The sequence below is a fragment of the Pseudophryne corroboree genome, chromosome 7 (genome assembly GCF_028390025.1).
Source record: "Pseudophryne corroboree isolate aPseCor3 chromosome 7, aPseCor3.hap2, whole genome shotgun sequence".
NCBI lineage: Eukaryota > Metazoa > Chordata > Amphibia > Anura > Myobatrachidae > Pseudophryne > Pseudophryne corroboree.
The window spans coordinates 345,206,596-345,232,542 of NC_086450.1; the positions used below are offsets into that span (position 1 = coordinate 345,206,596).

Below are 25,947 nucleotides of genomic sequence, written 5' to 3' on the forward strand. Positions count from 1 at the left end.
CGATTATAGTTAAATATCGTTTGCATTTATAGAAGCGTGTTATTTGTGTTATTGCGGACGTATCCGGCCTGTGTACACGTGTCTCTGACCAAGTGCGAGACAGCGTACGCAACGCAAAGGCCTACACACGTGGCGTATATCACGCAACGTGCGTACGGATACGCCCACTAAATGCAAATCACACGATAGCATTGTTTTAGTAGTAGATACGGAAGCCACGAGATAATAGCACAAATTTGTTCAGTTTCCAAAATTTAGTTTAAAAAGATCCTCCTCTTGTTGCATTACCTCTGGGATTAGCCTGTGTTACCTGAATGAAAGAAATTTTCTGTACAGAAAAATCAAAGTACCGTATATACTCGAGTATAAGTCGACCCGAATATAAGCCGAGGCACCTAATTCTACCACAAAAACCTGGGAAAACTTATTGACTCGAGTATAAGCCTAGGGTGGGAAATGCAGCTCTAGCCGTACACAGCCCTCAGTGCCAGATATGCCCTCATAGTGCCAGATATGCCCCCACAGTGCTGCCAGATATGCCCCCACAGTGCTGCCAGATATGCCCCCACAGTGCTGCCAGTTATGCCCCCACAGTGCTGCCAGATATGCCCCCACAGTGCTGCCAGATATGCCCCCACAGTGCTGCCAGATATGCCCCCACAGTGCTGCCAGATATGCCCCCACAGTGCTGCCAGATATGCCCCCACAGTGCTGCCAGATATGCCCCCACAGTGCTGCCAGATATGCCCCCACAGTGCTGCCAGATATGCCCCCACAGTGCTGCCAGTTATGCCCCCACAGTGCTGCCAGATATGCCCCCACAGTGCTGCCAGATATGCCCCCACAGTGCTGCCAGTTATGCCCCCACAGTGCTGCCAGTTATGCCCCCACAGTGCTGCCAGATATGCCCCCACAGTGCTGCCAGATATGCCCCCACAGTGCTGCCAGATACGTTCCCTCCCCAAGTGCCAGGTATGCCCCACAGTGCTGTTACTTACCCCTCCGTCGATCCCGCGCTGTCTTCTGGAGGGACACGAAGCACACAGCGTGCGCGGCTCTCCTGTGTCCCTCCTGCATCTTCGGCGGCCGCGGCGGGTCTATTATAGGAAGTGCCGGTTCGTGATCAGAGGTCACGAACGGGTATTTCCTGTAATAGAACCGCCGCTGCTGCCGCCGGAGATGCAGGAGGGACACAGGAGCGCCGCGCGCTGTGCGCTCCATGTCCCTCCTTCACACTGCTCTGCCTCTGCCTGCACTGACTCGAGTATAAGCCGAGGTGGCTTTTTCAGCACAAAAAAAAGTGCTGAAAAAGTCGGCTTATACTCGAGTATATACGGTATATATGAAGTGAAAGAGCGTGTGTATGCAAGTAAAGTTTTCTTTGGTGTGAACCCCGGAATTCGAGATCTCGTAGAAGGATACCCGTGAAGTGAACACGTGGTGGCGTGGGAGAAGGCCATCTCACGTTAACAGTGAATAAGGTAAAAGGAGCAATTAGTGTTACAGCAGACCAAGAGGTCGCGAAAGTCAGAAATCCGTTAAAAGTACCTATACGAAGTTCTGAAGACCCTGACTTAAGAAAGGTCAGAGGTAGTGAGCGTAGCCCTGGGGGTTGGCGCAGTACCCATATAGGCCCGTTTTGAGAATACGCTCCGGCTGAAGGTTTCGCAGCCTAAACAACCGATTCCGCTGGTCGTTCTGTGGATTAGTAATAGTTACTTATACGCAGTGCGACTGTACCGCATGTAATTGTGTGCATTAGTTGGTTACCTTGATACCCATTACGCAATTTGCATACGCTTTGCGGGATCATAAACACTATTTGTACACTTTGACGTGATTTGTGTAGGTTTTTTTTTATTTTAAGGGAGGTTCGCTGATCACTCACGAATTCTCCAGCAACTGATACTTACTGGGGAGGGTAGCATACTCCCACACGCCCCAGTAAATAGAGGTTACATAGGGGCCCTGGGTTGAGTACGCCAGCGCTGAAGCAGTGTGTGGGCATATTGGTCGACGTGGGTGAGAGTGGGTGAAGGCACTCGTTGGACTTTCACCGTTGCCTTACCTCTGAGAACGTGGTTTTTGTAGGAATTCGCTGAGAAGGCAATACCTGCAAAGAATGGGGGCCAGTTGCTCAAGTAAGGGACGATCAACCAAGGTTCAGGTTGATATTATTCCGCGGCCAACAGGGTCGGCGAGGTACATAATGTGAAAAATATGGATCACACGCCGAGGTTTTATGCAATGAGTGGGAACGTATGACTGTGAACGATGGGGAGAAGTTTCCCAGGGTAGGCAGTTTTAATCCTGAGGTTTTGCAAAATTTAAGGAGAAGGATATGTCTGATAAAATCCGGGAAGCAACGGATTAGACATTATGATTATTTACAGTTATGGCAACAGGAAGGTGAGATACAACGGGGATTAGCTCAAGCAGCTGGTTCCAATCTTAGCAGGAAACTGATGGCAACTGGAGAAACAATGGCTACAGAGAATGGCATACTGGGATATGATGATAATAGTGCACTTAATAAATGTATTAATGATGATAATAGTAAGCGTAATAAATGTAATAATGATAGAAGTAAAACTGATAAATGTACAAATTCTAACCCGTGCAAGTTGCACCCCATGTTAAACTTCCCTCAGGATCACAAGCAAGAAAGTGAGCCCAGCACGATGTCGGCACTTTTTCCAGCAGCCATCATACGAGACACCCAGGTGGGCACGGCCCAATCGGTAAAGGCAGTAGTCAAGCCCCCTTACGGAGGGTCAGGTGAGGTCGTGTCCACAGGTAAGTACGGTATTGTATGTTATGCACAGACAATTGCACCTCACATTGTAGAGTATAGAGAGGTAGCGGTTTCTGTATTAATGGATGGTTTAAAGGAAGAGTTGAGAACAAGGGTACAGACCACTCAACCTAACTGGAAAGGTATGTCGGTGGCTGCTTTGAGAAAGACCGCTATTGAGCATGATCGGAACATCGTAAGACACAGGGAGTCACAGGGCGGTAAGCAAATGACAATAAGTAGACAGGCCCTGACAACGAAGCCACATCAGCTTAAGCCCCAGACCCCTGTGGGTAAGTCGAATGTGATAAAATGTTATAACTGCCAGAGGGAAGGGCATTATGCACGGAATTGTATGTTTAGAGACCCACATAAGGTATATAAACCCCCTAGACAACGACATAACACACGTAATTGTAATCAGGGATCATATAGGAAAAATTTTGGGCCGCACCTGTAATTTGCAGCCAGTGAAGTTGATTATTAGCCTTGATAGTAAGCCTGAGGTTACAGTCGATGTAATTGGTAGGTCATTCCTTGTAGACACAAGGGCGGCCAGGTAAACTCTGTGATTTATCTTTAAATATTTCCTTTTCATCTCTGACGTTCACCAGACAGCTCAAACGTCACATGTCTACTTGGTCTTTTCAGAGGTCTACCCAACCCCAGTATATCTTACCAGCATCGTTGTGTCTGGCCAAACACAAAGGGTGGAGAGTGGAAATACTGGTGGGGGAGACTGTGCAGAGATACCGATGGACATGTTGGTGTGACAGCCTGATGGTGAACGGAAATATCGTAACAAGTTTCTTTCCCTTCAATTATTTTCTGTACCCCCATTACAACTCTTTCTTTCTCCTCCTGTAAGATGGACTCGCCCCAAGAGACTGCAGTCCGTGTTTTCCTGTTGACCCTGTTGTTGACCAGAGCAGTCTGTTTCGGTGAGAGTACCAGTGAGGTCGAGAAAGGATCTGGAATGGGTTCTGATGACCAGGATTTATTCGTAGAATTCCAAGAGCAACACAATCACCGAGCAAAGGCGAGTATCAGAAAACGATCTGGTAGCCATGACACTAACAGACATTGTGAAGGATTGTTAGCTGAAGAGAATTGTATATGTAGGAATTGTGACAACATAGTTGAGGACGGGTGCATCCAGAGATGTCAGTCCAGCATTAATATCAATATGGACCGTCATCCATTGAGTGACTATCACTCATTAGTGGGTAAGGTTTTAAACCAAACGGAATGCTGGGTGTGCTCAGAAGTACCTCAAGGTCATAGAAAGTCAGGACTAGTGCCATACTCTTTAACGATAGATGAGGTACTTGAATTAATGGGTGGATTAATGTGGATAGGTCCTTAATATGTTTTAACATTTCCAATCCCCGAAAGCCGGGAAATTGGGAAGTGACATGGAACAACCAAACCATGACATTCTCACACAGAGCCGATAGAATGCCCATAGACTCAGAGCTTATACGCCAAATAGCCAACAGTGGAAGATATTTCCAATATAGGTACACATTAGGAAGTAGGCCCATGCGAGTTGGAGAAGTATCACCAGGATACTGTGCACATATCATACAACCTGATACGTGTACTAGACAAATGAGAGAGTTAGGGATAGGATTTTTCACCTGGAAGGTTTGTAATATGGTGATGTCATTTTCTGTCCCATATGTCCTCCCCGATGATGCATATTTCATATGTGGGAGGAAGGCGTATAAGTGGCTTGCCCCAAACTCAGAGGGATTGTGTTACATTGGAAGAGTGTTACCGGAAGTAATGACTATTACCCATGATAGAATGAAAGACGTTCACCGCAATGCTCAAGCTCCTTACACTCACACCCATTACGAACACATTGTAAAGAGACACCTTATAGATAGGACAGAGCATGCAGCCTCTGATTTGATCCACGAATCCACCGGGATTCAACTCCTACTCGCGTTAGATATCACCCGTACCGCCAGAGGAGGTATAAATTTTAGGTATATTACCGCGCTAGCGAACCTGATAGACAATATCACTGAGATGTATGATGACACCTTTAGGTATACTGGGAGAGAATTGCAAGCTTACAAAACGGAACTGATCCAGCACAGGATGGTTCTCAATTACATCACAGTAGTGACAGGCGGGTATTGTGTCACCCTAGCAACTCAGTATGGTGTAAAGTGTTGTACGTATATCACAAACAGCACTGAGGACCCAACCGAGGTCATAGATCAAAAGATGGACGATATCTTGCAATTAAAGTGGGAGTTCCGAAGGAGACACAACCTTACCCTTGCTTCTGTGGGTAATGAACTGGCCGGCTGGGTTTCATGGTTGAACCCATGCAATTGGTTCTCAGGTTTAGGAGAATGGGCTCAAAATGTATCGTTGCTGTAGGGAAATTCCTCTTATGTATCCTAGGAGTTGTCATAATGATTGGTTTGATATTCAGATGTGTTCAAATTTTAATGAATTGCAAGCGAAGTACCAAATTGATGAGTTTGAGGAGCGAGGGCATTGTAACAACATCTGGTTTAATTTATGACCCATCAATCGAGACAATGCTGTGATAAGACGTGATTCCACGGTCCGTTTCTTTCACCCGTTTCTCCTTTGTTTTTCTCCAAGGTACAAAGACATCCACTTGGAAGAAGAATTTGATGACCCTTCTACACAGACCATTGATGAACTGTTTCACCGACAATTGATGAACCCTTAGAGACTTTAATTTTTATGGACACTTGAAGAGCTTTGCTTGCCACACAGCAAAGATACAGCAATCCGGACAAGACTTCAACAAGACTCCAACAGACGCCCAAGGACGACCATATATATATAATCGTACGAATGCATTTATAACGCATGTTTCTTATCTTCATCTCTTCTATCTTCAGGTAGTGGCACACATAGTCGACAGGTGATATAGACACATATATTAGCACTCACATATTTTCCCCCTTCATGTATCATCAACTAATGTGCACCCCATTTGTTGGAACTAAAAGCCGAAAAGAGCTCGGTAGAGTTTGTTAGCCCACTTACAGACCCTTAATATGGGATAAGAAGGATTCAATGTATACTTCGCAATACCTCGAAGCTTATTTTTAGAACATGTACGGCACGATGATACATGACCCCTCAGACATGGATTTCATACATACATGCTTTTTACTATCTCACTAGGTCATACATTTCCCACCTTCTCCTCTCCTCCCTACTCCCAATCATAATAAGGTATTTCATGGTAATATATATTTTTCTGCTTAAATTGTTTAGATAGTGGCAGTTATTGTTGACTGCCAAAGGGTGGACTGTCAAAGTCGAAAAATATCATGAATCACATGCCTTGTACTAACCCCATGCACATGCCCGCTACACGTGTACACGCTCTGCCGTGCGTGCACATATCCGCAATTTGCGGAAGATCGCTCCGGCGATCACGCGCGGTGTATGCGCATTTACGGTAGAGTTTGTAAGCGTCTAGCGTGCGACTCGATCATAGCATATTTAACCCATATAGTGTGTTTTATAGTGAATATTCCCCTTAACAATGTCAGCAAGTATGTTTAGTTTAAACTGTTCCTGGACAGAGAAATTCCTCTTTGCATGATAGGAAGGGTCAGATAAAGGTTGAACAGTGGTTTCTAGTATCCAGCTGTAGAGTATTTTAATAGTAACATTTCGGTGTTGGTTAGGAAGAGATTGCTCGCTCCTGCGTATAGTTATGTACAAAAGTAGTTTATAGACATTTACTGTATTTGCTGTTCATTATCCATGCGGCGGGAATCCTGAGGATACCACCCACTACAGCAGTTGGGGAGAGACACAGCCCACCTGTTCGAACCCACCTATGACCTTTTGTTATAATGCAGAGACACATTCCTGTGTCCAATGAACCATGAGATTATAGGGACCATTGTATTGTTACTGTATGTTGTGTATATAAAGACCACCATTGCCTGTCCAGTCACTCACTCTCTCTGCAAGGTTTTCACATTGAAGGCTGAGGGCTGGATCCAGGACGCGCTTGCGAATCATTCCCACGTGTGTAAGTTCTCTGTAGCCATTTTGTTATCCTCTGTGTTTGCCATTTGTTCTCATTGTGTACTCATTCTGTTTGCTTGTGTTTGCGATCGTTCGCTATTGTTCATATTATTCCTTGTTATTCTGTTTAGATTTTTATGTTAGTTCTGTAGTGTATAAGCTGTATTGTTTTCCCCTTTTTACTCTAAAGCAATCCACGAAGGTGTTAGAGCCTGAGAGGTTTTTAAATCAAAACAAGGTCTTCCGTATTCACTAGTTACTGTAAAGGGTTTTCTTAGCATCTCAATCGCTCAAACAGCTTTTTATATTATCAAGGTTAATAAGCATTACATCATTATAGTATTACATTGCCAAGGTTTAAAGTGTAAGCATACCCTTACGGTGTGTTATTACTAAGGTTTACTGTGTATCATTCCGTGAGCGTACGTGTCGCTCTTGCGTCGCGCCCACGGCCTAGCGTCTGCTACGCTTAGTGCGTACCCTTACGGTACTCTGTGCGCCAATAGCGTACTTAGTCCGTAAAAAGTATATAGCTTACGTTTAAAGGTAATAACTGACATTATCAGACCAATATGTAAGCTCCAGACTTAAATTTAGGCCTCAATATTTTATAATTAAAAGAGAGGTTTTTTTTTATTTATTCAGTTACAGATAAGAAATAATAAACCTAGACCTTCCAATTTGCCTATAAGCATGGTTGATGTACTGCTCTTGCTGACTGCTACCAACTCTTTGATCCTACTCCTCTCTCCTGTGTTATGTAGTTGTTTTGTTTAAAATGTACTACATACAGTATATTATATAACATCTAATTTATTTGTGTAGATAAAAATATCCAGCAACAATTCAGGGATAATTAATAAAAGAAAAGTGTATTATTTAATATGTACATTGTCCTTCATCTTACCTGAGAGCTCGGTATAATAGCCTTCCACCAGTGTCCTCCTTTAACAAGGTCAACCTCATTCAGTGGCATGGAGACTTTCCCAATAACACAATGTCGTGAGAACTTGTCAAAATCCACCACAGTTAAGAGCAATGTTCTTCTTTGGGCTTCTAAAAATGGGATTTCAAAAGTATATCTCTCCTCAAATACTGGATTCTGGGTCTTACGCTTCACCCCGGTTTGCTTAGAGTTCTTTTGGTCTGGCAATAGGCATATCTTCACATATGGGTTAGAATGAGCCATGTCTTGTCTAGAACCATCATAAGATATGGGAGGTGGCAAGTCTCTGGCCTCTATTACCCTGACAATCAGATAGTTGTGCAGTAGATCATACTGAGTACTAAAATGCATCATACCTAATTGATACTTGGTCAGAATTTCATCATCAGTTAATGAGTCTACATCATCATTACTGGAATCAACTGGATATAAATGTGGTTCAAATTTCCTAAAATAGTCCTCTGGGGTATAGGTTTTCCTTAGTACTGTTGGTTGTACGGTTTCTTTTTTGGCTCCTAATGCACCAAACTCAATTGGTTTAATATCAATTAATGGAGAACTGGGTCTTCTAGATTCTAAACCTAGGAGATAATGATATATAACATTTACTGATAATGAAGATACAATTGTTGTAATAAACAACACAACATATTGTTGATATACGCTTATACAGCCTGTAGAACACAAAATACTGAATCATGTTTTTTTAATAGATGCAGAGATAATTCAAGACCTAGGCCCACAAGCAGCACAGATTAATAACAGGAGGATGACAGTCTAGGGAGATACTAAGTAAGGTCCCAGGTATCATGACTTGGAAAAATGAAGATCTGCTAATGCGGGCCATACATCTATGGCCATGATTCCCCATTCTGCCAATCCGTTCTGCCAATGGGTGATCTAATCCATGATCAGTGGCATTGATAATCAGCAATCTATTTTGGAATAATGGAAATTCAACATGTCAGAACTTTCTGATTTGCCCATCTCAACCATTTCTTGGTTGGAATTGGTGAGTCAAGGAAATCCAACATGTAAAATTTCTCCGATCCCCTAAGCCAACTGTTAGCAGAACGGGTAATAGCGGCAACCAGTCACAGATGTATGGGCTCCATTAGCTTGTATTTTATTACAATCTAGCTTAATATCATAACAATACAACATCATATAAAAGGAAAAAAAAATCTAAAGAGACAAAACAATTTTCGTGGTCAGTAAACCTCCTTACCTGTACAACCACCAAGGTTCTATGGGACCTCTAGGACATCTACACTTAAGGAGAGGTATCTCTATTAGATGCTGCTCATGGACTACAATGTAAGTAGAGAGGCCTGAAATATTGAGATGCAGATGTGTCCTCCTACACTTATCCTTATTGCATCATATGGCGAGTGAAGCCTGGTGTGAGTCCCATGCTTTGCACTTTCTCCTCATATTTTGCTAGTTTTGCATCTTAGTTCACTTACAGTATATGAGACAAATAGGATACATTTTTGTGACACAAAGGAACTACTGTAGTATAAAGCCGCAGATTACTTTTTCCTCAATTTTGAGTTTTACTCTGATTATAGTGCACTAGGTATATAGGGTTAGTATTTCAGTAGCAAAGGAAATAGTATAAAGTTGCACAGTAAGCATAAAAATAAATGTCACTGGTCTATCGTATCGGACCTGTCTTTTAGCTTTTAACCCTAGGTCAGTGGTTCACGGCGCCCTACAGTATCAGAATTTCTGCTGCGGGGTACACTGGGCTCCACAAGTCTGGACAATGAGGTGTAGAGTAGGATCTTGATCCGATGCACCAACAGGCTCAAAGCTTTGACTGTTCCCAGAATGCACAGCGCCGCCTCCTCTATAACCCCGCCTCCCAGCACAGGAGCTCAGTTTGTCAGTTGGTGCTGCAGTAAGCAGGCACTTAACAGAGGGGCTGCTCCAGGCAGCCCTAAGAAAAGCTTTTTATGAGGTAAAAAGTGTAGACTTCAAGGGCAGCAGCAGGGGTAATGTCTTCTGACATTCTCTGCTGCAGCTCCAGCTCTCCCCAGCGGCGCTGTACACTCCCGAGCCCTGGTTGCCGGGTACCTACAGCGGAGGCTCCGGTTTACTTCACGTTAGGCACACACGGCTGGGGCTCTCCAGGATCGCGTGGCCGCGCTTCGGGAGGTGATAATGGGTCCCGCTCGCGGGACCCGGTCTTTATCGCGATCCGGCGCGGTCAGTGGGAGGCGGGCCACGCGCGCTGGCGGTGGACACTGTGGATACAGGCGATCCCACTAGATCACCAGGGCATGGGCGCAGGTCAGGTTTTCTCTTAAAACCGAATTTAATATCGCCCACAGTACCCGGTGGTTTTGCCAGCAAGGGGGATAAGGCTTAGACCTGAAGCCCCTCCCCCAGCCCCAGGGCGCCATTTCCAGCAAGTGTTCCCGCCCTGGAGCTGCATCTCTGTCTTTCCTCACTCTGTCAGTGTCTGCGGCGCCATTACTTATCAGCTCACTGCTCCTGGGACTGCTTGGGCAAATCCTCCTATGTAAAGCCGCCTGGTTGTCAGTGCTGTGACTTTACATGACACTTAAGTATTCTAACTGCCTTTTTAGTCAGTGTTAGTAAGAAAGAGTGCATTTAGACAGGGGTTTATAGTACAATTACCCTGTGATATACATCCAGTTTCTTACTGTGTAGTGTTATATCTATTGCCTATATAGCTGTGTAAGCTAGTCCAGTGCAGTATTATTGTCTGTAATAACCTCTGCATTGTACAAACTGTGACTATTTGTGTGTGCATTGATAGCTGAGTGGTGTCCATCTCGTGTCTTTCACTCAACTTGCTACCCCTATATTCTATAACCTGAGGGGGCTTGGTGCGTCAGGTGTTATTTAATATAGGATTTTCAAAAAGATATACTGTATTACGTATTTTTCTCTGTGATTTAGTCACCATATCTCTCCTTTATCTCTGCTGGTGCTGACTACACTGCGCAGGGGTTTGGGTTTAGGGATATAGTGCTGCTAATAATTGTACTGTGTTACCTCATACTGCAAGTTATATCATGTCCGCTTCTGAGGGTAACGGTTCTGGGGCGGAACACACTGCTGGTGTTGCTGAAGCCACAGGCACATATGGGGAGAATATAGCAGCTCTGGGCTCTGGTTCTGGGGGCTCCTTGCCCCCCAGTGGGACTGTGGCAACGGAGGCCCATACTGACCCTCCGTGGGACGCTTTTTCCACGCTCCTGAATACGCTAGTTCATAAACTAACACTCCCTATGGGACCCCCAATGCTGGTACAACCGTATGTGGTCCCTGCAGCTAACCCGCCGTGGGCGGACGATTTATCTGCTCAATTAAAGAAGTTGAACCAGTCCCTGACTACTAAAAAGTCTGACCAACGCTCGCCTAAGTCCAAGAGGTCCTCTAAGCGAGCGCTCGTCTCCTCACAATCCACTGCTGTCACTGACACCTCGTCTGATGAAGACAGCACATACACTGACCCCACAGGTTCTGACTCAGATACGGCTGATGGGGAGGGTAATTCACATGTGGATGTTCCTGATCTTTTGGAGGCTATTAAATTAATTCTGCAGATTATGGATGATCCCGAGCCATCCGTTCCTTCTAAGAAACCAGATAGGTTCAAGCGTCAGAAGGTGATTAAGCAAGTTTTACCTCACTCTGACTACCTAGTGGATATACGTCAGGAACCCTGGCAAAGCCTGGGTACGAAGTTAGTGCCTCAAAAGAAGATGCTGGCTCGCTATCCCCTCGCGCCAGAGCTGTCTAAGAATTGGGAAATGCCTCCTCCAGTAGACTCACATGTGGCTAGGATGGTGGTTTCCTCAGCTCTACCTGTCACTACCGTCACGTCTCTAAAAGATCCTACGGATAAACGTGTCGAGGGTTGTCTAAAAGCGATTTACACCCTCACGGGTGCTGCACAAAGGCCCACTATTGCAGCTACATGGGTTGCAGAGGCTATTGAAGCATGGGCCTTGGAGTTAGAGGCTGAAATCTCCTCTGACCATGCTAGGCAATGCTTGTCATATATTGTCACAGCTTCTCGCTATATTAAAGAGGCCGCTTCTGATGCCGGTATCCTAGCAGCCAAGGCCTCTACTACGTCAGTCCTGGCTTGCAGGATATTGTGGCTGAGATCCTGGTCTGTGGATCTGGACTCTAGAAAAACCCTGGAGGTACTCCCTTTCAAGAGGGATATTCTGTTTGGGGAGGACTTAAATAAGATAGTGGCTGACTTGGCTACTGCCAAAACTGCCTGTCTGCCTAATACAGCTCCTTCTGTGTCGAAGGCCAAAGGCACGTCCTTTCGCCCCTTTCGTCCTTCAGGTAAAGCAAAAGGTCAGGCGTACCATAAGCAGGCCCGCACTTCCAAACCTGGTAAGCCGAAGCCCAAAGGAGCCTGGGCTGCCCGTCAGCCAGCAGCCAAGACCGATAAGCCTGCCGCATGACGGGGCGGGCCTCCCCCTGGGGGATCCCAGGTTGGGGGGCCGGCTTCTAGGGTATACCCAGGAATGGTTGAAGACCACTTCAGATGCCTGGGTACGGGAAGTCGTCACTCGAGGTTACGCCATAGCCTTCAAAAACCGACCCCTCATCGATTTTGCCAGACAGACGTCCCGTCGGACCAGACAAAGGCAAACACTCTGCATTCGGTGGTACAGACCCTCCTGGATACAGGAGTCGTAGTACAGGTGCCTCTTGCTCAGAGGGGCCGGGGGTACTATTCTCCGCTGTTTCTAGTCCCGAAACCGAATGGGTCCTCCCGGCCCATTCTCAACCTCAAGGCACTGAACAAATTTGTGAAGGTTTCCAATTTCCGTATGGAAACCCTTCGCTCTATAGTTCTGGCCTTGGAACATGGGGACTACATGGTCTCCCTGGACATACAGGATGCTTATCTGCATATTCCTATAGCAGTGTCACATCAACAATACCTGAGGTTCGCTATTGGCAACCTCCATTACCAGTTTTGGGCGTTACCTTTTGGTTTAACAAAGGCTCCGCGAGTCTTCACCAAAGTTATGGCGGTGATGACGGTGGTACTCCGCCGTCAAGGGGTCAGGATACTGCCGTATCTGCACGACTTGTTAATCCTGGCAAATTCCCCAGATCTTCTCCTGCGTCATCTGGATATGACAGTCCGGTTTCTACAAGCCCACGGGTGGCTCATCAACTGGAAGAAATCCTCCCTGGTCCCTGCTCAGAGCATGGTGCATCTGGGAGCGCTGTTGGACACTCACAACCAGAGGTTGTTCTTGTCTCAGGAGAAAGTCCTGAAACTTCAGGACAGGATTCGTTGCTTACTTTCTCGTCCGCAAGTGTCGATACATTCGGCAATGCAGGTGCTGCGCCTCATGGTGTCAGCATTCGACATGGTGGAGTATGCTCAATTCCATTCTCGCCCCCTCCAGAAGCTGATTCTAGCCAAGGGGGACGGCCTGCCTCACCGGATCAGGTCTCACATGATCTCTTTGACTCCGGAGGTCCGTCTGTCGCTGCTCTGGTGGCTCCTGGACCAACAATTGTGTAGAGGCTGTCCCTTCTTGATATCCAGCTGGGTCCTGTTGACGACAGATGCCAGTCTAAGAGGTTGGGGCGCAGTGCTGGAGCAGCACTCCTTGCAGGGTCGGTGGACCAAGGAGGAATCTCTCCTCTCGATCAACATTCTGGAATTGCGGGCGGTCTTCAATGCGTTGAACCTAGCCCAGCATTTGATTCAGAGCCGTCTTGTTCAAGTACAGTCGGACAACGCCACCACAGTGGCTTACATAAATCATCAAGGCGGCACTCAAAGCCGTTTGGCAATGAAGGAAGCCTCACGGATTCTACGTTGGGCAGAACGCCATCTACCGGCAATATCGGCAATATTCATTCCGGGAGTCCTCAATTGGGAAGCGGACTTTCTCAGTCGTCAGGACATGCATGCCGGCGAGTGGGGCCTCCATCCAGAAGTGTTTCAACTCCTCGTGGAAAGGTGGGATCTTCCAGATGTGGATCTGATGGCGTCTCGACACAATCACAAGGTTCCGGTCTTCGGAGCAAGGACAAGGGATCCTCAAGCAACATTCGTGGATGTGCTGGCAGTGCCGTGGAGGTTTCGGCTGCCGTACGTGTTCCCTCCGGTGTCACTCCTGCCCAGGGTAATTCGGAAGTTCAAGCAAGAAAAAGGAAATCTGCTTCTCATAGCTCCGGCGTGGCCCAGACGGCACTGGTTCTCAGACCTGCAAGGCCTATCGTCAGAGCGTCCACTTCTACTTCCACAACGCCCAGACCTCCTCGTTCAGGGCCCCTGTGTCTACCAGGACTTAGCCCGGCTGTCTTTGACGGCGTGGCTCTTGAAGCTTCCGTCTTAAGAGCTAAAGGTTTTTCTGAAGAGGTCATTAAAACTATGTTGTGGGCCCGGACACCGGCCTCTGCTCGGATTTACCATCGGGTCTGGCATTCCTACTTTGTTTGGTGCGCATCTAACCATTATGACGCTTCCAAGTTTAGTACAGCCAAACTTTTGGCTTTTCTACAGCAGGGCCTAGATTTAGGCCTGCGTCTGGCCTCCCTCAAGGTTCATATTTCTGCCTTGTCGGTGTGGTTTCAGAGAAAAATTGCGACTTTACCTGATGTTCATACTTTCACTCAGGGTGTGTTGCGTATCCAACCTCCCTATGTCCCGCCTGTGGCTCCTTGGGACTTGTCGGTGGTTTTGGAGGCGTTGCAGGAGCCTCCATTTGAACCTCTTGGTTCAAGCTGACCTTAAGTGGCTTTCCCTTAAGGTGGTGTTCTTGCTGGCTATTGCCCCTGCTAGAAGAGTGTCGGATTTGGGTGCCTTGTCTTGTAGTTCCCCATATCTGATTTTTCACCGTGACCGGGCGGTTCTTAGTACTCGTCCAGGATATTTACCTAAGGTGGTTTCTTTGTTCCACCTTAATCAGGAGATTGTGGTTCCAGCTTTTGTTTCTCCTGATTTGTCTCCCAAAGAGCGGTCTTTGGATGTGGTACGGGCTCTCCGTATCTATGTGAAGAGAACTGCTTCTATTCGAAAGTCTGATTCTCTCTTTGTTTTGTTTGGATTTCACAAACGTGGCTAGCCTGCTCACAAGCAGACCCTGGCCAGGCTGGATTAGAATGGTGATTGTGCATGCTTTTGTGAAGGCTGGTCTGTCAGCTCCTGTTCACATTACGGCCCATTCTACTCGGTCTGTTGGACCTTCTTGGGCGGCCCAACGTGGTGCGACCCTTGACCAATTGTGCAAGGCGGCTACGTGGTCTTCCGGGAACACGTTCATAAGGTTCTATGCCTTCGATACTGCCGCTTCCCAGGATGCTTTCTTTGGACGCCGGGTTCTTTTGCCCACTACAGTGCGTTCCCTCCCATAAGGAACTGCTTTAGGACATCCCCATTGTCCAGACTTGTGGAACCCAGTGTACCCCGCAGCTGAAAACGAGTTTTACGGTAAGAACTTACCCTTGTTAAAACTCTTTCTGCGAGGTACATTGGGCTCCACAAGGCGCCCACCCTGACGCACTTAGCTTCTTTGGGTTGATATGGCATTAGCCACTGACACTTCTCTTGTCATGAGAGTGTGGTGTATGTGGCTACTAACCGTTGTCGTCTCTTTTCCTGCTACTGCATTGGGCTGGTTAACTAAACTGAGCTCCTGTGCTGGGAGGCGGGGTTATAGAGGAGGCGGCGCTGTGCATTCTGGGAACAGTCAAAGCTTTGAGCCTGTTGGTGCCTCGGATCAAGATCCTACTCTACACCCCATTGTCCAGACTTGTGGAGCCCAGTGTACCTCGCAGAAAGAGTTTTAACAAGGGTAAGTTCTTACCATAAAACTCGTTTTTTTTCATGGCACCCCTGGCCAAAAGTTTCTTATTGAGAAATTTAGAAATAAATATTATATGAAGTAAATTGTGTTTATAGGTCATCCTTAGGCTCAGTTATGTGGTGAGGGACAAGATTTGCTTCTGTTTGTCCACATATTTTATGATTGGCAGCCACTAGCACTGGTTTTGCCTATTACATTGACCATAAATAATTTGAATTGGTCCTGGACCACAAACCCAAGGCACCCCAGCAAGTGTCTCCTCTCCAGGGTGCCACACAGTTTGAGAACCACTGCCCTAGGTTGTGCTACCATTTTCCTCAATGAAATGACTTTATAGTGTACTAGTTACTTAGGATTAGTGTTTTGACTCGGCTAAGTTGCAAAGTCCATAGTGCACTAAACAGGGCTATTTGGCTGGATGTGAGGATAGCTGTTTGTGGACACATCTGTAGCAGCTTGTAAAATCAGTAACTGGATCACTGCTTACATGCGAACCTCCCTATGTCGTGAGAAAAGAAGAAGCTTTACAGTAGGTGCAGGTATTTTCAATGGAGAATATCTGTCATTAATCAACAAAAAATAAAATGGATGGCTGGCGTTCTTCTTCAGGAATACATGTACTCATATGATATGTATAGAATCATACTTGAAATGCGTCTTGTGAGGCTATATGTAGATCTAGATGTATCCGAAGATGACCGTCTCCTGTCTGGTGACGTTTCCTGTGGTGTTTGAGGAGGCTCACTAGTTGTATTATCAGAATCTTCCTTGTCATCACTGCGATTGTTTATCCTATGAATAAAATTGTTTTTAAAAACAATATTTATATATTTTATACTTTTTAATAGAACACTAGAAAGATATCCGTTATTTTACGTATATTATTAGTACAGTAGACATGACATGTAAGAAGTTAACAACACATCAGATATGAACACTTTAAGTTGTTGACAACACTTAATATCTACAATGGCCAGTTGCAAATAAAACTGAACACACAGCAGGATAACAAAAAACAAACAAACAAACAAACAATAATTTCCTTTATATAAGGGAATGATGGTTTAAGAGCTGTTGTGGTGAAGATCCCGCCCACTTCCCTAGTAAAGTGGGGAGTTGATGCATCATCATTGCCTATGTGCGAACACCCAATTAACTGCCCCTCCCTTCTCACAATAACCTGGCTCTCACCTAATTATCTTACTGCCCCTCCCCTTTAGAATGTAAGCTCTCACAAGCTGGGCCCTCTTCTCTCATGTGCTTTGCCTTCTCTATACCATCATCTTCTCCATACTGCCTACTGCCTGTGACTGTCTATACCATCATCTTCTCCATACTGCCTACTGCCTGTCTATACCATCATCTTCTCCATACTGCCTACTGCCTGTCTATACCATCATCTTCTCCATACTGCCTACTGCCTGTCTATACCATCATCTTCTCCATACTGCCTACTGCCTGTCTATACCATCATCTTCTCCATACTGCCTACTGCCTGTCTATACCATCATCTTCTCCATACTGCCTACTGCCTGTCTATACCATCATCTTCTCCATACTGCCTACTGCCTGTCTATACCATCATCTTCTCCATACTGCCTACTGCCTGTCTATACCATCATCTTCTCCATACTGCCTACTGCCTGTCTATACCATCATCTTCTCCATACTGCCTACTGCCTGTCTATACCATCATCTTCTCCATACTGCCTACTGCCTGTCTATACCATCATCTTCTCCATACTGCCTACTGCCTGTCTATACCATCATCTTCTCCATACTGCCTACTGCCTGTCTATACCATCATCTTCTCCATACTGCCTACTGCCTGTCTATACCATCATCTTCTCCATACTGCCTACTGCCTGTCTATACCATCATCTTCTCCATACTGCCTACTGCCTGTCTATACCATCATCTTCTCCATACTGCCTACTGCCTGTCTATACCATCATCTTCTCCATACTGCCTACTGCCTGTCTATACCATCATCTTCTCCATACTGCCTACTGCCTGTCTATACCATCATCTTCTCCATACTGCCTACTGCCTGTCTATACCATCATCGTCTCCATACTGCCTACTGCCTGTCTATACCATCATCTTCTCCATACTGCCTACTGCCTGTCTATACCATCATCTTCTCCATACTGCCTACTGCCTGTCTATACCATCATCTTCTCCATACTGCCTACTGCCTGTCTATACCATCATCTTCTCCATACTGCCTACTGCCTGTCTATACCATCATCTTCTCCATACTGCCTACTGCCTGTCTATACCATCATCTTCTCCATACTGCCTACTGCCTGTCTATACCATCATCTTCTCCATACTGCCTACTGCCTGTCTATACCATCATCTTCTCCATACTGCCTACTGCCTGTCTATACCATCATCTTCTCCATACTGCCTACTGCCTGTCTATACCATCATCTTCTCCATACTGCCTACTGCCTGTCTATACCATCATCTTCTCCATACTGCCTACTGCCTGTCTATACCATCATCTTCTCCATACTGCCTACTGCCTGTCTATACCATCATCTTCTCCATACTGCCTACTGCCTGTCTATACCATCATCGTCTCCATACTGCCTACTGCCTGTCTATACCATCATCTTCTCCATACTGCCTACTGCCTGTCTATACCATCATCTTCTCCATACTGCCTACTGCCTGTCTATACCATCATCGTCTCCATACTGCCTACTGCCTGTCTATACCATCATCTTCTCCATACTGCCTACTGCCTGTCTATACCATCATCTTCTCCATACTGCCTACTGCCTGTCTATACCATCATCTTCTCCATACTGCCTACTGCCTGTCTATGCCATCATCTTCTCCATACTGCCTACTGCCTGTCTATACCATCATCTTCTCCATACTGCCTACTGCCTGTCTATACCATCATCTTCTCCATACTGCCTACTGCCTGTAACTTGGGTTCTGCAGATCTGCTGCTAATTTGGGTATTATGACTGCTCATGTTCTGCAACGTTCTGTGCTGTGAGTCACTTTTTTCTTGTTCTGTTTGTTTATGTAATTTGTAAGGCGCTGTGGACACCTGGTGGTGCTATATAAATAATGGATAACAATCATCATCATCATCATCATAAAAATAATAATAATAGTAATTACCACCCACTTAAACTGCAAGTGAAGATATAACTGAGTTGAATATGACTCTTTATCACTCATAGTTGCGTCAGCCTCAAAGCATAATTGTTCGGGATCAGTACGAAATCCCGCTGGACGGGATCCCGGCGGTCGAAATACCAACACCAGATTCCCGACCAGCACAATCCTGACAGGGTTGGCGAGCGGAACGCAGCCCCTTGTGGGCTCGCTCTGCTCGCCACGCTGCGGGCACGGTGCCTCGCTACTGCGGGCACGGTGCCTCGCTACGCTTGGCACACTAATTTATTCTCCCTCTATAGGTGTCGTGGACACCCACGGAGGGAGAATATGTCGGGATTGTGCCGGTCGGGATTCTGGTGACGGTATTTCGACCGCCGGGATTCCGTCCGGCGGGATCTTGACCGCATCCCAATTGTTCCAACCTCTGAGTATGCCCCACTGTATCTAACAGTACCTGACTTGCTATATGACTAGATTCAGCTTACAAGGACTGTATAAGTGCTCGCAATAAGGTTGATTCATAATGGAGTTTTCCTACACTACAAGGCTCCCCTTTCTTCTAAAATACAAAAAAATAAGAACTAACAATACAATCCCAAAACACTGTGGAACGCTGTCTCAAAGAAAAACTCTTTCTGCATCATATTTTTATTCTACAATTTGTTGATTCTATTTTTTCTCCCTAAAACCCAAAGCTAAAGTGCAGTGATAGGAAAAACATTGTCTGTGCCATACTAACAGCCAGGGTGGTGTTTGTGCGGGAAAGGGCCCCAGGATCTCTACTTCATCTTCACTTGATTGGCAGCAGCTGCACTCGTAACACTTCTGACAGCAGTTCCTGCACGTCCACCGGCACAGCAGCAGATCTGAAATTTTGGACAGGAACCCCTGTGCCAAAAGATGGAAACACACAGCACGATGTTAAAAGGCCTGCTGAGAATACAGCTTACATCGGCAATCATTTCGCAATGATTGAAAAAATATCCCAGTGGTGTGTATTGTTTTGCTTTCATAACATGTTGTTATACAAATGCCAGAACATGGCCATGCCGCGCGCAAGTTTTATGTAAGTATACTGTACATTTATTTTATACATCAACTCCCGCAGTTGTTACAATGATAACATATATTATATAAAGTAAAATTGATAACCAATCATTTATGCCTGAGAAGGGACAACACAGTGTTACAATAATCATTGCTTATTTTACCTAGTGTACAAAATGCTGACTTCAGAGTACAAATCGGCATACATAACACATTATATGTGACCGATGATCAGTAGCGGCTCTTGCCACGGGCAAGCAGGCTTTTTGCCCGGGACGCCGCTACCCTGAGGGCGCAGCCGCCACCGTGGCAAGAGCCGCTGCTAATCTACCCTCACTCCCTCCCCGCTCCCCGGCTACAGCGAGCGCTGTGTGCGCCCGCTGCAGCCGGCGTCGCTGACAGACAATAGAGGTCAAAATTGACCCCTAGTGTCAGTGCGGCGCTTCTATGGGAGAGACGTCATGACGTCTCTCCCATAGAGAGGAGCCGGCGCCCGGAGACAGCAGCAGCAGCGATCCGGAAACAGGAGCGAGGCTGGTAAGTATTGTGTGTTTTCTTTTTTTTTAAGGTTTCACAGCGGCGCTACTAATGGGGGCACTACTACAGGGGGCACAGCTACATGGGGCAGATCTACACGGGGCACAACTACAGGGGACACATACTGGGGGCAATGCTACAGGGGGAATAGCAACTGGGGGCACAGCTACAAGGGGCACAGCTACTGGGGGCACTGCTACAGGGGGCACTGCTACAAGGGGCTCTGCTACAGGGGGCACAACTACAGGGGGAACAGTTACTGGGGGAACAACCACTGGGCACAGCTACTGGGGGCAAATCTACAGGGGGCACAACTACTGGGGGCACAGCTACTGAGGGCAAATCTACAGGGGGGCACAAGTACAGGGGGCACAACTACTGGGGGCAGATCTACAGGGGGGCACAAGTACTGGGGGTAGAACTACTAGGGGCACAGCTACTGGGGCAAATCTACAGGGGGGCACAAGTACAGGGGGCACAGCTACTGGGGACACAATTACAGGGGGCACATACTTGGGGCACTGCTACAGGGTGCAAATCAACTGGTGGCACAGCTACAAGGGGCACAACTACTGGGGGCACTACTATAAGGGGCACTGCACTGGGGGCACAGCTACTGGGTGCACTACTATAAGGGGCACAACTACAGGGGGCACTACCAAAGGGGGCACTGCTACAGGGGGAACAGCTACTGGGGGGAAATTAACTAGGGGCACAGCTGCTGGGGGCACAACTACTGGGGGCACAGCTACAGCAGGGCACAAGTACAGGGGTATAACTGTGGGCACGCCCCTTCCCTATGAAGAAGCCACGCCCATTCCCTATGAAGAAGCCACGCCCCTGTTTTGGGGCATGCACCGACTGTATTTTACCTGGGGGAGGGGGGCACAGGCAGGGGCGGATTGGGAACAAAAAGCGGCCCTGGAAATATTTGTACTAGTGGCCCCACATGGGCAGCACTAGAGGTGTAAGGTCTGGCCATGGCAGCAGCACCCTCCCCCCCAAGACTTTCCAGATAGTGGGCATGTCCAGCATCAAGGGGGAAGTTAAAAATAAATAAAATTAAATATTATGAGCACATTATATGATACACCTTCAGAATTTAGGAAACTATATAATTCTTTAGAAAGATATATTTTCTTGCTTATTACACCAACCGTATCCCAGTCACTATTCACTCAATCTTATATGTCAGCCAAGCAGGCAGACAGAGCATACACTAGATCATCTGCAATCACAGGCTAAGTGGCAAAGTAATTTTCATATATGCAAATTATTTTGCATCTTATTCATTATGTCTATAAAAAGGACCACATGTCCTCAAACAAAACAGGCCCTGCGGGTGCGTCGGCCCACCGGGAATCTTCCCAGTAAACCCTATAGCCAATCCGCCTCTGGGCACAGGAAACTTTCGCCCTGGGCGCCACAAGGTCTAGAACCGGCCCTGCCGATGATGTCAGTCCATTTTATTGGTTTAGTATGAGGAGGTTATTAATTAGAATGCAATAATTATAGCACAATAATTATGTAGCATGGACAGTGTTGTGCCAACTCTGGGCCTAATTCAGACCTGATCGCAGCAGCAAATTTGTTAGCTAATGGGCAAAACCATGTGCACTGCAGGGGGGGGGGGGGGGGGGGAGCAAATATAACATGTGCAGAGAGAGTTAAATTTATGTGTATTATTTTCTTTCTGTGCAGGGTAAACACTGCAATTTAGATTTCAGTATGAACACACTACACCCAAATCTAACTCTCTCTGCACATGTTATATCTGCCCCCCCCTGCAGTCCACATGGTTTTGGCCATTAGCTGACAAGTTTGCTGCTGCGATCAGGTCTGAATTAGGCCCTCTGTAGTCACCTTGACCGAGAAAGATCAGTATAGTCTTAGGTAGCACAGTAACTCTAACATGCCTATGTATTAAACTGCATCACCAAGACAGATTTTTTTTTTTAACGCAATTTACTAAGGAAATGTTGCAGGCTGACAGACACTGGCAATACTGGGTGGCAGGATTAAGGCTGGATGCCTCAGTCTAGATGCATACAGTAGGTGCAGAAACCCACTGGATTGGAAATCTGAATTTGGGCTGCTTCTGCTGTCGGAAATGGAGGGAGTGCGATAGATATCGTGTTGGTTAGAGGGTGCATGTTTTGGAACTTTGGTGGTCATTCCGAGTTGATTGCAGCCAGCAACTTTTTGCTGCTGCTGCAATCAACTTGTACACGCCTATGGGGGAGTGTATTTTAGCTTAGCAGGGCTGCGATCGCTTGTGCAGCCCTGCTAAGCTAAAAAAATTTAAAGTAATACAAGACCAGCCCTGGACATACTTACCCTGTGTGACGATCTCAGCGATGCTGGGGCCGGCTTTGACGTCAGACATCCGCCCTCCGTTCTTCTGGACACGTCTGCATTTTCAATTCCACTCCCCAAAAACGTCTGGAAACGCTTTGTGCCGCCCAGGATCGCCTTCTTCCTGTCAATACTCTTGCGGTCGGCTCTGCGACCGCTTTGTTCGTTCTTCTTGACGTAACCCGCAACGTCGCGCATGCGCAGTGCGTCCGCCGTGCATGCACATTCCGGACCCGTTTGCACCGCAGCGACAAACCGCTGTGTGCGAACGGGTCGGAATGACCCCCTTTGAGACGACGGGCTGTGATCCAGTTGTTGCCATATAGACCATTACATAACAATATAATTTAGTAGGTACCAAAGTTAGAACAAATTATGTAAATTAAATAATATGATTTATTACCCAATGTGATTTTAACCAGTTAAGAGTGTGTGTATATCTATATTATTGTAAGGTATAACTTAAATAGGTTTGAATGTATTAGTCTTATGTTTTGAGAATTTAGTAGCATGTATTTCTGCGTGTTTTACTGCAAGATTATGGGTCATTATGTAAGAGACAGGTTTTCTCTGTGTAAGCCATATAGCCAGAATACACAATACATTGAGCATTACACAAATTCATCCCTTCCATGCCATTATTCATATCTGTATTAATCAAAGGATTAACGTCTGATCTGCGCTATACCAAGTACAATTAAATCAAAGTTTACATGATATGTAGATATATGTATACTGTATACTTGATTCACACACAGCAAATAAATAATTATAACTTGGTGGATAAAGTCAATAGGTCACCTAGCTCAGGTCTCATAATATGCAAACAGTTACTGGTATGAACAGGGTACATTGGAATTCACAATCAAAGATCTTCATACCTTTAGAAAATATATCAACCAGCTGGCCTATTGTCCAGTTATACTGCTGGCCAGAGGCAATGATAATATAGGATCAAACCCACTATAAACAGGTCACAATTATTTATGCTAACACCCTAGGGCCTAGGCGAAATAGATCGTTTACACATCCATACAAAGGTAGATCTCTGATGGATAAAGAAATACCAAATTTTATGATCCCAAATTCCCTACATGCTCACCACCGTGAGACGGAGTTAGCAGAGAACGTTTTATGACACTTTGGAATCTGTCAAAACCTATAATTATCTACTCCATTGGAAACTGTGGGGATATACTAGTTTTGAATTGGTAGAATATAGGATAAAAGGGGCAGTCTGATAGATAGAGAGTTAGAAGGAGAGGAGGAAGGAACGAAGTCCAGAGGGAGTCAGGATCCTAAGACGGTAGCTATGAATTATGCCCTCACATATTCTTGCAAGTGTATAGTATGTGTATTAATTGTTTAAGTTTGTAAAACTGTTTGTGTTTTATGTATGTACCATGGTTAAGGAAGTATAGATAAATTATAAGATTTATTATCATTGTGTTATCTTATCTTGTATTTTGTATCACCTATAATAAATGTACTAGACAAAATAGAGCTGGTATTCCAAGTCTTGAACTCATTTTAGGAATCACTAAAGTTATACATGAAATCTGCATATATTATATAAGGCTCTGCAAGTTGGGACAATTGACTTGTAGTCATAAAGTATAGTACTTATATGTTCAATGAGCCAGGATTATATATCTCTGTAAAGTATATTTAGGCTTTGCCTGGAAATATTTCCTGGACAGTAGAGATATAGCTCCTTAAATCTGAGCCAATCACAGGTATTAAATAGGAACGTCCACGCATAACATATTGTGTGATTGGACCAGTACTAAACATCACCCCTTTTGTTATGAGCCCACCTATTTGTAAGCCTATTACAATATATTTGCAGATCTAAAATACATAAACCATTATATCAATATATGATATAATAAATATATGTTATATAAGATTCCATAAATCAACATTGGCGACCACGGAAGGGACTTGGAATTATTCAGTATCGATTTTGACTAAATACAATATTTAGGAGCAGCACAAGGGCTATAAGCTCGCTGGGCAAAATACAAGATCACAGTGGAATAGGTTGCAAATGACTAGAGAAACTGTTTTGTTTAAAAAAGGCCTAAAGTAAGAAATTAAAAACACGGGTGTTAGAGTTTAACTTATCAGGCTAGCGAACAGATAAGGGAGGATACCACATGCAAAATATAGAAAATATTGTTCCCAAATACTTAAAATTTGTAATTCTCAGTGATAGAATACATATAACGAAAGGGAATAAATCTGTAAAATGGCTACAATGTCAAATATAGACAGCTTTGTAGTGAAATACATCACAAAGCAAAAGTGTACAGACTTTGCTTGTGATGCCAAATTAAAAGAAAACCCATGGAGCTATGTCCAGGGTTTGTTTGATGATGAAATTAAATCATCAAAGAAAAGGAAACAGAAAGGAATAGCCATTGCAGGTTTGTATGCAGCCTGTTTGGCTATGGATGCTAAATTAAGCAGTTTAGCTAAAACCCTACAAAAATGTAGAGAAGAATCTAATTTAAAATAAACAGAAAGCAAAGAAAAAATAGATCAGCTAAATATCCAAATTAAAACTTTAACAACACTTAATGACATGGGTAAAATCTCCCAGGATGAAGTGTTACAGAAACATAAAAATGCTCAGAGGGAATCCACAGAATGTAGGAGAGCTCTAACAGAGGTTACAACAGAGAGATGAGATAATAAGTGCATATAAAGTTATGCAGGGACAGCTCACAGAATGTATGAAAGGGAAAGCGATTGACCATGCCCCTTGTATGGACAGGGAGATGCAGCTTATGCAAGAGATATCTGTTCTGAAAGGACATATTGCTGCAAACATTAGGATAGGAACTGCAGCCACTGCCCCATATCCTATCTATGCATATGAAAGAGAACAATGGGACACAAATCATGAGGACAGAGAGGACTGCTAGGGAGAGGGGAATTCTACTGAATCTACCCTCAGGGTACCCATAGCAATGGGAGAGTTTGCAGAATCAGCGGCGAATAGGGAGTGCTCTATATTAATAGGCACAGATAGTAGTGATGAAGAAGTACAGACAGAAATTGAGGCACACAGGGCTCATAAACAGCCAGCATTCCTCACTGAGAGTAGGAACACCCTATTGGGATTCAATAGTGAAGGAGAGGCCATTCACTCAAGGGCCCCTAGTGCCAATCATCCCCCACAACCCATAAAAACACTTATGGGAGTGGCAGATATGATTGGAAAAATGAGTTCAGGAGAA

At 45.4% G+C, this 25,947-nt stretch overlaps 1 protein-coding gene across 3 annotated transcripts in view; it reads right to left on the minus strand.

Moving 5' to 3' along the window:
- Window positions 1-25,947, minus strand: part of SYT17 (synaptotagmin 17) — a 274,794-nt gene that overhangs the window by 128,223 nt on the left and 120,624 nt on the right. For all 3 annotated transcript variants that reach the window (XM_063934394.1, XM_063934393.1, XM_063934395.1), the window contains exons 3-5: window positions 19,503-19,651; window positions 16,266-16,411; window positions 7,746-8,365 (exon numbers count right to left, since the gene is read on the minus strand). In XM_063934394.1, the coding sequence (XP_063790464.1) occupies window positions 7,746-8,365; window positions 16,266-16,411; window positions 19,503-19,651 (915 nt within the window). The remainder of the gene's footprint in view (window positions 1-7,745; window positions 8,366-16,265; window positions 16,412-19,502; window positions 19,652-25,947) is intronic.